The 13,471-nt window shown below is 38.2% G+C and overlaps 2 protein-coding genes across 2 annotated transcripts in view; one reads left to right on the top strand and one right to left on the bottom strand.

Annotated features, from left to right (window-relative positions):
* The window catches only part of LOC119837295 (dynein heavy chain 1, axonemal-like), a 54,533-nt gene extending 45,608 nt beyond the window's left edge, over positions 1–8,925 (top strand). The window contains exons 71-86 of the mRNA XM_038362811.1: positions 17–210; positions 611–765; positions 953–1,052; positions 1,357–1,489; positions 1,591–1,724; positions 2,216–2,357; positions 2,968–3,092; positions 3,356–3,520; positions 4,046–4,198; positions 5,002–5,137; positions 5,544–5,679; positions 6,037–6,132; positions 6,962–7,092; positions 7,587–7,768; positions 8,088–8,217; positions 8,665–8,925. Coding sequence (XP_038218739.1) covers positions 17–210; positions 611–765; positions 953–1,052; positions 1,357–1,489; positions 1,591–1,724; positions 2,216–2,357; positions 2,968–3,092; positions 3,356–3,520; positions 4,046–4,198; positions 5,002–5,137; positions 5,544–5,679; positions 6,037–6,132; positions 6,962–7,092; positions 7,587–7,768; positions 8,088–8,217; positions 8,665–8,879 — 2,327 coding nt within the window. The 3' untranslated portion in view covers positions 8,880–8,925. The remainder of the gene's footprint in view (positions 1–16; positions 211–610; positions 766–952; positions 1,053–1,356; positions 1,490–1,590; positions 1,725–2,215; positions 2,358–2,967; positions 3,093–3,355; positions 3,521–4,045; positions 4,199–5,001; positions 5,138–5,543; positions 5,680–6,036; positions 6,133–6,961; positions 7,093–7,586; positions 7,769–8,087; positions 8,218–8,664) is intronic.
* A 218-nt stretch (positions 8,926–9,143) lies between these two features.
* Positions 9,144–13,216, bottom strand: LOC119837483. Its single transcript, XM_038363076.1, has 2 exons — positions 12,950–13,216; positions 9,144–12,616 (listed from the first exon to the last, which is right to left on the bottom strand). The coding sequence occupies exon 2, from the start codon at positions 12,601–12,603 to the stop codon at positions 9,307–9,309; it is 3,297 nt and encodes a 1,098-aa protein (XP_038219004.1). The 5' UTR covers positions 12,604–12,616; positions 12,950–13,216; the 3' UTR covers positions 9,144–9,306.
* Between the last annotated feature and the right edge of the window lie 255 nt (positions 13,217–13,471).

The raw sequence follows: 13,471 nt of genomic DNA on the forward strand, positions 1-13,471 counted from the left end.
GAGCGGCCCGTTGCAGACGACATAATCGAGCGCGTGGACATCATAATCGAGCACTTCACGTTCCTGCTGTACGTGAACGTGTGCCGCAGCCTGTTCGAGCGGCACAAGCTGCTGTTCGCGTTCCTGCTGTGCGCGCGCGTGCTGCTCGACCGCGCCGCCATCCGCCCCAACGAGTTCGCCTTCCTGCTCAACGGCGGCAAGATCGAGCAGGTGCGCCCGGGCTAAGGGGTCGGGGGTACACCTGTAGGATAGCTCGGGGTTCTTGTGTGGTGGAACGCCTTCTCAACGTTAGTGGTGCTAAAATGTCTCCGACCGCACAACTTGTCCCAGGCTTTCAAGTATTTGCTTTCATCTCAAAATGGAATTGTTGATTTTAGGTAAGATAATAACTTTATTACCTTACCTAAGAGATTACTTTATCTCGTCCACTAGAAAAGGTCAACTTTTCTAGTAGAAAAATTATGTGTTTTATGTCTTCTTCGTTGTCCCTAGTAAAACATATTTTTTCTTCGACCATGAAAGGTTGTAATGTCATCAGACACCCTTTGTACTACTAATAAAAGACAAGCAGAATACAATCATACTACATGTTCTTAAAAAACGCTCCCAGGAATTGGATAACCCAGAGCCAAAGTGGATATCTCAGCGCATGTGGCTCGACATGCAGGAGCTGGCGTCGGTGCCCACCATGAAGCAGTTCGTCACCGACTTCCCGGAGCAGACCAGATTCTTTAAGACGTATTACGATGCATGGAACCCGCATAAGTATGTGTTTTACTTTATAAATTTCTGGAATTTTTGTAGAGTACTATCTAAGTATAGTTTCGCGGTTGAAAAATAAAAAATACATTATTAAGCTATTGGTTTTATTATTAATCTCAGTTATTTGAATAATTTTAAAGATCCTGGGGCAAATTTATTTATATAAGTAGTTTTTACGTAACTTACATAGGTTGCCATATCCGAAGCCGCTCGACAGTCAGTTGGATGCCTTCCAAAAGCTTCTGGTCCTGAAATGTCTCCGACCGGACAAACTTGTCCCTGGCTTGCAGGTATAAAAGTGTATCACTGAATAATCTTAAGGACATTCCTTAACAAAATTTAAGTGCCTATAGTATTATGTTGTCCGTGATAATACTCCGTCTGAAAAGTATACGTCAGTAGTAACAAGTAGACAAGAAACGAGTTTATGGTCTGCGTCTCCGCTTCCCATCAAGTGGGTCTGTGGTCAATCATTTGCCAATGTAATATAAATAAATCCGGTACTGGATTGTCCCTGCACTCAGACTATCGCAAGTACTTTATAAGCGTAGTACCGATGAGCGTGACAGCTAAGTAGGTCCCGCGATGCGGCAGGACTACGTGGTGGTGGGGCTGGGCGCGCGCTTCGTGGAGCCGCAGCCGGCCGACCTGGCGGCGCTGTACGCGGAGTCCGACCCGCTCGCGCCCATCATCTTCGTGCTCTCCACCGGCACCGACCCCGCCGCGGGTGAGCGCTGCTGTGCTGCTGTGCTGCTGCACTTTAAATCTATTTTAAAAATACATAATTACCATACTGTTAATTGACATTCAACAATGTTTTTATTTTAGATTTACTAAAATTTGCTGATAAAATGAAAATGGGGAAACGATTCGAGAGTATTTCACTGGGGCAAGGGCAGGGGCCTCTCGCTGAGGCCATGATGAGGGTCGGATGCGATTTCGGGAACTGGGTGTTCTTCCAGGTAAATATCTTTGTAGTACAGTATAATTAATTTGTTACATTTATATTAGTACTAAAAACTTGTGTGTACTCTGGAAATCTCCTTAAATTAATTAAAAATTGATAGTGGCGCTTATTTATTTTATATACTTTTCTGATAGTCTGAATAAGATAAAAAAACATAAGATTTCCATATGTTTTGGACGACGACAGTCAATCTGATCATGATTAAAACTAGGTATTTAAATCTAAATTGATTACCGCTTCTGTTCTCGCTTTGTCTCTGTAAAATGTTACACCAATACATTGCTTTTAAAATCATATTCTAAGAAAACATCGAACGTCGTGATCGAGAAGCGATTTGAGAAAATTTAAAAACGGCTTATGCTCGATGTTCCTGTACAACTGATTAATGCTCTAATCTGTACCCACCCTTACATGTGTCTGTTACTCAATATGATCTTCACATATATCCCGCCTAAAAGTACTCCCACATCCACTCCCGTGCCCCAGAACTGCCACCTGTCCCCCTCGTGGATGCCGGTGCTGGAGCTGAACGTGGAGCACATCCAGCCGGAGACGGTGCACAAGGACTTCCGCCTCTGGCTCACATCAACACCCTCGCCCTTCTTCCCCGTTGCCTTGCTGCAGAACGGTTGGTACTTTCGGATGTGGCTTAAAAAAGTATGGGAAGAAAGGGCTCAAATGTTTGGCAATTGTATGCTCTACTTAAAGCGTTAGTTCGAGTCGTCTTGTTTCATGTATCTTGAAAAGATCATTAAAACTAAGAAAATTGTCAATGTCAAGGTGGTTTTTGATTAATAATAGCGCTTAATATCTATTGTCGGTGGTACCATGGAACACATTATTATTACCATAGTCATAACCACACACGAATAATAAGAAATATGTTACTGGTTCGTGCTTGTTTTTTATTTTTTGTTTGTTTGTATTCTTGTATGTATCACACTTTCAAATCAATCAAGTGTTTTTTTTTTTTTTCTTTCTTCGTTTGCTTCTCTTGAACTTGGAAATGAAAATGGATTTAAATATGAGGTTATGAATGAGGTTCTACAAAACAGATCTTTCGGAGATCATAGACTCCTGATAGTTGGGTAGCTATTTTCAAATAACAGCTTAATCACTGAACCATTATTAGAAAATAGTAATGCTGCAATCCTACGAATAGAATTGATAAGTGTAGTGATATCAAATTAAAAATTATCGACAATTATGCGTTGTATTCACTATATTTTATTTTCAAGGCTATAAAATGACAGTGGAGCCACCTCGTGGTATAAAAGCTAACCTGTTAAAAGCTTATATGAATCAAGTTCCTGATTTCCAAGATTATTTCAACTCTCACGATAGCAAAGTATCGAATTTTAAGGTAATTGTCTCTTATGATTATAAATACTAAAAGTTAATACGTATTTTGTACAAGATTGTTGTCTAATATCTTTAGTCGATACTTGATACAATATAAATGAATACATGTATTTACTTTATAAACTATATATAACACTACGGTACTTCAAAAAGTCTCGGGTTCGAATCTCGCCTCATAAACAATTTTTTTTTTTATTCTTTCAAAATTTCTCACATATGAGACATACAAACGTGTACACTGCGATGTTCTACGTCCCGGCCCAGTGGCTGCTGTTCTCGCTGTGCCTGTTCCACGGCGTGGTGCTGGAGCGGCGCAAGTTCGGGCCGCTCGGCTTCAACATCCCGTACGAGTTCACCGACGGTGACCTGCGCATCTGCATCTCGCAGCTGCACATGTTCCTCACCGAGTACAACGAGGTGCCCTTGCGGGTGAGTCAGCAAGTATACGACAATGTCTGTTAAAATTCGTGAAAAAACAGCGCGTAAATATACCGAGACCATTGGTGTAGATAATCAATAACAAAGGACTCAATTGAGATCCCTTGGGCACACCTAAATTTTTATGTGATTAGCTGCATTGTTGGATAAAATTACTTTTGAGTGTATGTATTGGAGTAAATAAAAAAACTTAAGAATATTAATAAAAATAAAATATTTATTCCCTATTAATAGAAAATTGTAATCAATAACTGCCAAATCCTCCGATGCACCTTCTTAAATAAATTTATTTACAATTGTCACTTCCGTTCCGTGTTAACATCAGCGTGCATTTTGATTTACTAAAAAGACAGCGATCATGATTATATTGATGGGAGTTGTTATGGTGATTGTTGTCGAGATATCGGCGATGATATAATTGATGACGATCGTTGTTGAAACAACCGTCTCGTTAATGATGCAAATGTGAGTCACGACGATGAGAGTGTGGGGGTGGTGGGGGGGGCACGTGCACAGATGCTGACGTACACGGCGGGGCACATCAACTACGGCGGGCGCGTGACGGACGACTGGGACCGGCGCTGCCTGCTGTGCCTGCTCGCCGACTACTACGCGACCGCCGTGCTCAGCGAGCGCTGGCTCTTCGACGAGAGCGGCGCCTACAAGCAGGTGAGACCGCGCCGGTGTTCCTCCACCCTCGACCTTGTGGCTGACACACAGCCTTTGTTTTTTTTTTTTGAGCTGGTGGTTCGCCTGGTGGTAGGCGATCACCACCGCCCATGTACAGAGCAGAGGTTAGTGTCTCTGCGAATGCGCTGCTCTCTGTTTGGAGTTTTCGTTTCGCATGCTTTGTTGTGGCAAGGATTTATACATGGTGTAATCGTTAAGTATCTATTGTTGCAATGGGATATTTCTCGTTTAATTTTCTTAAGCAGTTATTATTGTCATTTTACTCTTTGGGTAAAGTACTTTCGATATCAGTTTAAAATTTTTAGATAGTCACGGAATAATCGCTTGTGCATTCTTATCGATTACACCCGGCAGTTACATCTTAAATCGAAATATAATACAGCAGTAGTTTCATCTGGTGGCGATTCATAGTTTCAGAAATACTTGGATAAACAGAGATATGCAAAGAATACTATAGACTGTAGGTACTATTGGCAGCGAAAGATATTGTAATCAAACCCAGCAAAAAAAAAATCTCTCATATCTCGATTAAGTACTCCTACTCCCCTATATCGGTCAAGCAACTACGGGAGAGACGCCAAGCAACTACGAGAGTTAACTTTCAGGCGGTACCAAACTACGGTCAAAGAAAATTTGCTTAGTAAACTACTACTAGACTAATTTTATGCTACGTTAACACCACAATTAAATGCTTTAACTATATAGTATTATGTTATCTGTGCTATAACCTAATAAAATGTACACACACGCACGCACGCACGCACACGCACACGCACGCACAGCAACCATCATCAGCGAACATCGAGGACTACACCAAGTACATCCGCACGTTGCCGCTCAACGACGACCCGTCGCTGTTCGGGCTGCACAGCAACGCCAACATCAGCTACGCCATGTCCGAGACCAGCACTTGCCTCAGTCAGTCTCACATTATTTCACCTATTTTCACTCCATAGTTTTGCAATTGCTAAACTCTCGTATGTAAAATAGAAAATTGTGTAAAACAAAGTCGCATTTCCGCTGTCTGTCCGTCTGTCTGTCTGTGCTTATGTATATTTAGATCTTTGTAATTATGCAACTGATTCTGATGTAGGTGTTTAAATAGATAGTGTGTAAAGAGGTGGGTGAATGTTTAAATCATGCATAATTGCATCCGCGCCTAGTGGGAGTGGTTTGCTAGTATCAGTTACAATTCGGGAAATAATGAAGAAACTAGGGGGTTATGTCGGATTCTTACCGACCAAAAGCCCACTGTGTTCCGTCGAGCCGCTTAAGTTTAGGGGTCACGGGAGCTGGTTAAAATGAACCCACGACCTGCGCGCAGACATCCTGCGCAGCCTGCAGGGCGGCGCGGCGGGCGGCGGCGGCGCGCTCAGCGCGGAGGAGGCGACCGAGCGCGCCGCGCGCGACATCCTCGCCGTGCTGCCGCCCGCGCTCGACCAGAAGTTCATCGCCACCACGTCAGTGCCGCCGCTATCCTTTACATTTTCTCTCTAACTCCCCTTTTTCCAAGATAAATAACACCACCATCCAATTACACGATTGAATTTTGAAAGTGTTGAACTTTCGAAATTTAAATCCATATGAACTGAGACATATTTTTACAGAACTTTTCATCATACATTGTGATAATCTTTCTATGTATCAGTTTTAAGACTCAAAAGTTTTTATCGAGCAGATTTGAAACTAACTAAAGCTTAAAAGAATTAAGAGTGAACTAGAATCAGACCTTTGTTTTACTGTGGACCTTTCGCTGTAATGCTTACATCTGCTAGACCACACACAAGCGATTCGTATTTCACACAATTGTGCTACAGGTACCCTGTGTCGTACAAGGAGTCCCTGAACACTGTGCTCATGCAGGAAGCCATCCGATACAACAGACTGCTAGGTGTTATACAAAACTCACTCAAGTTAGTCGATACATTATTGTTGTGATCTTATCTTTAATCACTAATTTTTTTTTGTTAATTTCAACATTTTATTGAGTGTATAGAATTTGAACAGCACTTCGATTTTTGCATACGATTCAACTAAGAATTGGATCGATTATGCGCCATTTTGTGACGTCATATATATCCTTCATGCAGTATAATATTTAAGTTAAAAAAATAACGTTTGTATTTTATTTTGGTTTCTTAATGTGCGTAAGTGCCATTAATATGTATCATTGTTTTCAAAAATAGGCAACCCATCTAAAATAATGTAACTTAAAATCTCAAAAAATAAGGTGAAAATTATTTTGTAGATTTGCGGCACGGCTTCTTAAATAAACAAACAAGCTTAAAAAGGGGTGCCATTAATCTGCTCATTTCGTTCATGTTTGAACATCGTTTACAAGGAAGGCTATAAGAATTTAGATCCTTTTGAGATTTAAAAGTCATGTTCTTAATAATTATAAAAAGAAAATTATTTTAATAAAAATACATAAGATTTCATTAAAAACTAATGATCTGTACTAAGGCTATGATGATAGCATCATATAGCGCAATAATAGTGACCAGGGGGGATTCCGTGAGGTCTTACAAAGCAGTACTAATTCCAGCGTGGGAAAGTGATGGCGCCTACCCATCTTTTTTCCTCCCACTGGAATAAGTACTGTTTTAAGACGTCACTGTAACCCCTCAGTCTTTACTCTCTTCAGTATTATATAATAGATCCTTGAAGATTTATTCAAAACTTTTCTCATCATCCAATACTCATCCACCTCCTTCCACCCTCAAATACATTTAACCGACCCAGAGACCTGCTGAAAGCGCTCAAGGGTCTGGTGGTGATGTCAGAGGCGCTGGAGAGCATGGCCAACAGCCTCTCCATGAACTCCGTGCCCGGCATGTGGAGCTCCAAGGCGTATCCTTCACTGAAGCCTCTAGGTTAATATCAGCCATTTTGTATCTAAGAAATGGAAATGGGGGTTTAGTTTTTATACAACGCTAAATGATTTGATGGATTTTAAACGCAGAAAAACGTTGGCAACCGACTTCTTCAATTCGCCTGTATATTTTTTGGGTTTAGTTTTGAAAGCTCGTGCCTCCCCTGTGGTCGCATATAAATTTGGTCTAGTTCTGACAATTTGAAAGCGATTTAGTTTTAAATAAATTGGTCATAAGAGTTAAATGATTGTGACCTGTATCGCAATAATGCTTTCACATTCGATTGCACTTATTTGTAGTTACTAAATTTATACTTTATTTGTTAAATGATGATTCTTCATCATAACATCAATATGTTAGAGATTCAATGCAGGGCTGCTTTATAAGTAGTTGGATAAATTGATAGACGGATAGATACTAATTAGTGTAAAGATAATTGAATGCGTGTACGGAGGGACACACGAGCAAGTAACAAGCGATGGTCTCGTGCGCAGCGGCGTGGGTGAAGGACCTGGTGCTGCGCGTGCAGTTCATGCAGCAGTGGGCGGAGGGCGGCATCCCGCGCGTGTTCTGGATCTCGGGCTTCTACTTCCCGCAGGCCTTCCTCACCGGCGCGCTGCAGAACTACGCGCGCAAGCACGTCATCGCCATCGACACCGTCGCATACGCATTTGAGGTTGTCTACCGTATTGGATTTTTATTCGTTCGCATGAAATTTAACGATAATGAATTGATAACGAATCGATGTTAGTTATTTTTCGTTTGTAAATTTATCTCGTCTTATTAATATACCTTAAATAGCAAATCTAATGTGTCTAGATTGTTTAAGTTCTGTTCTTGTAGTATTGTAAAGTTACTTTTTGCCCGTTCATCGGAGGAAATTTTAATGGCAATGTCATACAAAAACACAATCGATTAAAATTAGGGTGTCTGTTTGTACATGTAATGGTCTATCAGTCATGTATGCCATGTGACGTACCCTGTCTGTGCGGCAGCCGCTGGCGGGCGCGCCGGCCAAGAAGCCGGACGACGGGTGCTGCGTGCGCGGCCTGTACCTGGAGGGCGCGCGCTGGAACCTCGGCGACATGGCGCTCGAGGAGAGCCGCCCCAAGGAGCTGCACACCGGTGACTCATTCCTACCCGCACTTTCGGTTCTTTTTTTAAGTTTGTTGACTCGACTCGCAATTTTGAGATTCTGAAGCTGAAATAGGTACTTACTACTTGGGAATGTGGTGTATTAGATTAATCTCTCATCACTCTAATCTCTGAGCGTCATTGTGCAATTTGAAAAAAATTAAAAAAAAAATTACCAAGCCCGAATAGGGAAATACCAAAATATACACATAGTTACAGATAATTAAAGGAAAGTTAGAAAGTACAAATCTGTCAATGTGCACGAAAACGAATGCAAGTAAATTTTACTTCTATATATTTTTCAATCAAATATTAAAAAGTTATCATTGTAATCCAATAAATCAAATTTTATTAATATTAAGATAAAGCGGATGAGTCCTGCCTCGTGATTAATTTTCTTCTATTCTTTCAAAATTTGACAACAATGTGACACCGCAGAGATGGCAATAATCTACATGAAGCCGGAGCAGAACCACAAGCTGGCGCAGGGGCTGTACGAGTGCCCCGCGTACAAGACGCTGGTGCGCGCGGGCACGCTGAGCACGACGGGCCACTCCACCAACTACGTGATGACCATCGAGCTGCCCACGCACAAGCCGCAGGCGCACTGGATCAAGCGCGGCGTCGCGCTCTTCTGCGCGCTCGATTATTAAATCTTTCCCAATTATGCTCGTTTTATTCTAACCAAGTGGGGTATTCGGGGGGACAGCTCAAGTCGAGGTTCATGATCCTTGAAAGAGGACGAGAGCGTGTCGCTACTAGCGTGAACTTTCAGTTCACATACGCGTCCGTACCAAGATGTAGAAGATGGAGGATTTGCATCCTTAGATAAATAGGTTAGGAAGGATTGAAGCCATATAGAAAAGTGACGATTATTGAAAAAAAATATCATATTTTGATTAAATTTATCACATTTATATATAAATAAATATTTTAAGTCTCTTAACGAATATCGTTATGTTTCAGAATATTAATTTCATGTGAACTTATGGGCGAAGGCACAGCAGAAGGTACATTCAAACTAGAGCTCTGGACGTTACAAAAACATTCACGGATAGAAGTAGATATTATCCTCAAATTTCAATATTTATCCCTGTAACTCAACTGCGTATAGGAAACTTTTTCATAAATACTCAAGATCACCTTGGAGTAATTCGCTTTAACTTCGAGGGAGGGGTGCTGTTTTATCCTTTCGAGCAATGCTATTTGCCCTTCATGATCCACATAATCATCACTGTCATCGAAAAACAAAGTAAAAAAGTCATCCACATATAAACTCAACTCCATCACCAATACGTGGACTAAGACGTCGAGTTCTGATGATAACGTGGTACATAAATCCAACATATAGTTGTACAATTTATATTGAGTCGATTTTATCATACTAAAGTCGTCGAGCATCATCTGTAGTACATGATAAAATAGTTTCCAAATGCTCTTGCCGAACGTAGCGATATTTTCAGAGAAGATTTTTATACATATTTTTGAAAATCCTTGCACAGCTCGTTTGTGTATTTCGTCTTCAGGTGATTCTTCATATTCGGACAAAACGTTAAAGTATTCCACGGCTAATTTTAACTTTGTTATCATAATATAATTCTCGTCTACTGGTACGTTGTCTTGAAGGCTATTCAGAAGAAGTATAATTACAGTTGGAGGTTTTTTGCTATTATTATCGCTACAATTAAATAACCTTTTACACAAACCAGTGACAATATTATTAATATTGTATTGAACCAAAAGGAGCCCGCACGTTTTCTCATTCCACATTTTGTACGCGCTGTGAAACACGGGGGCTATTATTTTATTAAAACACGCTATCTGTTCGTCTTCATTTTTCGACGTAAACAAACATGAAACGAGCAGGTCTATGTAATGATAATTCAATTTAGTTCTCCATAATCTATTCGTTATACAATCCTCAATAATTTCTGCTAAGAGACTCTTGTCGAGATCATGCATTGCAAATGTATAACACATCATAGGTGTTCGGGGAAAAGTTTCGCATTTAGGTTGCAGGTGTTTAATTAAATCGTACCATTTTAAAATAAACTCGGTACGGATAGACAAAGGCAGTTTTCGTACTTTCCTAGACAGTTCTCTTATTATAACCTCATCTGTTACATCTTCCATAAGAATCTCCAAGGAGCGCCATTGTTCTCGGATCACATCCAAATATTTATAACGGATGTTCCACTCTTTCTTTGTGTGTTTAGTAAGAAAATTAATATACATTCTAATTATTTCCGATTTAACTGACGTATAATTTGTTTTGTGCCAAATTTGAAAAACTAACTGCTTCTCATCTTTTCTGCTCTTCTTTGAGAAAGCTACCCAGACACATAGCTTTTGTAAAAGTGGCTTTTCATGTATCATGTTGAAATTTTGATCAAATTCATGAACAGGCAGACTATTCAATAAAGAATTGAGAGATGCAATAACATCTATCATACACACATCTCTTGCATATAACATCGCAGTTTGTAACGATGGTTTAGGACGGCAATGATGCATATTTTTCGCTATGTTCTTGCAAAGGATTATCTCTTCCACGGAACCTTTACTAATAAAATCATTATCTGGTGCATAACTGTTAATAAAATCTGAAAATTCGGATTTTGTTAAAAGAAAATGAAGGCCAATTATTGAGGGTATTGTTTTTAGTTGCTCCACATATAATGTTTTAAAATGCAATGCCAAGGTATTAGGCCAATATGTACGTATTTTAAAATAAAAGTTTCGAAAGGTTTTAACACCAGTAGAACATGCAAGAACTTTGTCTTTGTACAGGTGCAATATGTTGGGATCGTGTTTTAGAATATTGACACATGTTTTAGAATCAATATTGATATATTCATGAAATAAAGCTTTTCTCCAAAATTTCCTTCTATCATAAAGTTTTTGAAGTCCCTCAATATTTGAAGTAGTCTTTATATGTGCGATGATGTAACTTATTTTAGTTGTGATTAAATAATGATCATTCAAATTCTTATCCCAATCGTCTAATAATATGACAACTCTTTCTATCCATAACAAGATTTCATTTTCACTATTGAAAGGCAAATTTTCAATTTTGTTCAAAGCAAAATTCATCAAAAATGCAAACAAAACTTTCTTTTCATCTTCATTGAATTTGGTTAAATCTGATTTGAAAGTGTAAAACTCAAAATCTGACAACATTTCTTCAGATATATTTGCGCTATGGATTATTTGGTATGCAATGAAGTTTCTGATATATGACTGCAGTGTTTTATTCCTTTTAGAATATTTCTTGATATTAATTTCCTTATAAATATCGTTATATATGCTCCATAGCTCAGTATTAAATCTATGTATTTTAAAGCTTCTATCAACAATGTTGATGAGATGAAAAGTAAACTTGAGATTCTTCATCAATACAGGCAAATTATCCTTAAAGTCCTGGAGGATTTTGCTACATAGGATGTAATCATCAGTATCACAATTTATCAGTTTGGAGAGTAGCAAAGTATCAACATTTGGTTCAAGTATCCTCTGTTGCTGTTTTTCATCAAAAAGAGAGCACACATCTTCATCATTACCATATTTAGTTATAAATTCATTAAAACGGTCTGTATCTATATATTTTACAAAACATAATAAATCAATATGTTTAGAATAATTGTGAAAATTGAACATAATTCGATGTGGACAAGTCTTCATTGCTAATTTTGTATACTTAGTTTTGAAATGAGGTAAATATTCACTTTTTACTGTATCAAGAATATCAAAAAAATCTTCCCCATACTTTCCAATGAGAAATAGAGCTTTGTAAATCAGAGGAGCTTGTATTCTCTTGCTATTGCAATAAATACGAAATACTTCTAAATTACAAGGGAATAATCTCAACAGCATGTGATCCGGTATCAAATAAATTAAATCCGTCAATTTTGATGCAACAAATTCCGAAGAACAGTATGGTAGAAACTTTAAGGCCACTTCTATATCGGTACTTTTTAAACAATCAAAGAAATCTTCATATCGTTTTGGATCTTTTAAATTTAACCGTACATATAGCATCAGTTTATTTCCCCCTTCTGTCAGCATAAATGGTAATAAGTCATTATGAATATAATGTGGATTAATTATGTGAGCATATTTTGTATCGCTTATGAGCCAAGTAGAGTGCTTAATAGCTCTCGATACATACAACAAATCTTGACACTTGAAAACTTTCAATATGCAATCTACATTTCTAGTGCGACAAGCAAAATCTATTTTGAAGAGGTTTGTTATGTCTGGTTGGTGGTAATCTATGTCTTCTAGCTCCCGGTTTGGATTTTCTTTGAATGCATTCTGCACCAACACATTAAAGTTCTTATGTTTCTCACCGAGTGTTTCTCCTTCGACTTCCTGCATTGTTACTTGTAATCTGAAAACAGAGAAATTATGCACAACATTAAAAAATTATATTACATTGTAAAAAAAAGAAAAAGCACATAGTTTAAGGAATATAATAACCATTCAAGAATAAGGTAAAACTTAAATATATTTAATCTGATATTTTAACTACAACCAGTTTACTGTCAGGCCTCCTATATATACCTGCTTTCTTTCAAATTCTTAGTTTTTCTAATAACATATAATCATTTTATTAATGCTACTTCTAAAAGACTAAAATTCTGAAATTTATGCTTAATCCAACTCATTGCACAATATTAGCAACATAAAAGTCCCACTAAGACAAGGAGAGATTTTCACATACCTCTGTAACACTGAAATTTGATGTTCTTTCTTATAATCTTCAATTTAAAAAGTTATTTTTATAATAAATATTAAATATTTTTGTATTATACTTATTGATTTACATGCTACGCTTAATTCGAAATAAATGAGGAAAATTGTGTTTTAAATATCCCACCATGTACACGAGTCGCAAACTCAAAACTTGTTTTCTGACCGACATTTAAGTGTAGCCTACTCAGTATTTCATTTTTCCCTATAATACTGTACTGAAAGCTTAGTATGTATTTATATTCTTTATTAACTGTACCAAGTATAATATATTTTAATACAAATGTACCATTGAATTTAAGTAATATGCAAATAGGAACTTAATATTACTACAATAATAATCTACATATAATTTATATATCATTACTATTTCATAACAAATAACATGTTTTTAAATTGTGACATTTGACTACAATCTGACAAGTGACATCTTCCATGGACTTAATGAGTAGAGTATGTGCCATGAAAGAAGTCATAAACTGCCATAAACGTG

This window comes from Zerene cesonia, chromosome 27, assembly GCF_012273895.1.
Source record: "Zerene cesonia ecotype Mississippi chromosome 27, Zerene_cesonia_1.1, whole genome shotgun sequence".
Taxonomy (NCBI): domain Eukaryota; kingdom Metazoa; phylum Arthropoda; class Insecta; order Lepidoptera; family Pieridae; genus Zerene; species Zerene cesonia.

Coding starts and splice junctions, on each gene's coding strand:
- LOC119837483 (XM_038363076.1), bottom strand. CDS start 12,603: ATGCAGGAAGTCGAAGGAGAAACACTCGGTGAGAAACATAAGAACTTT.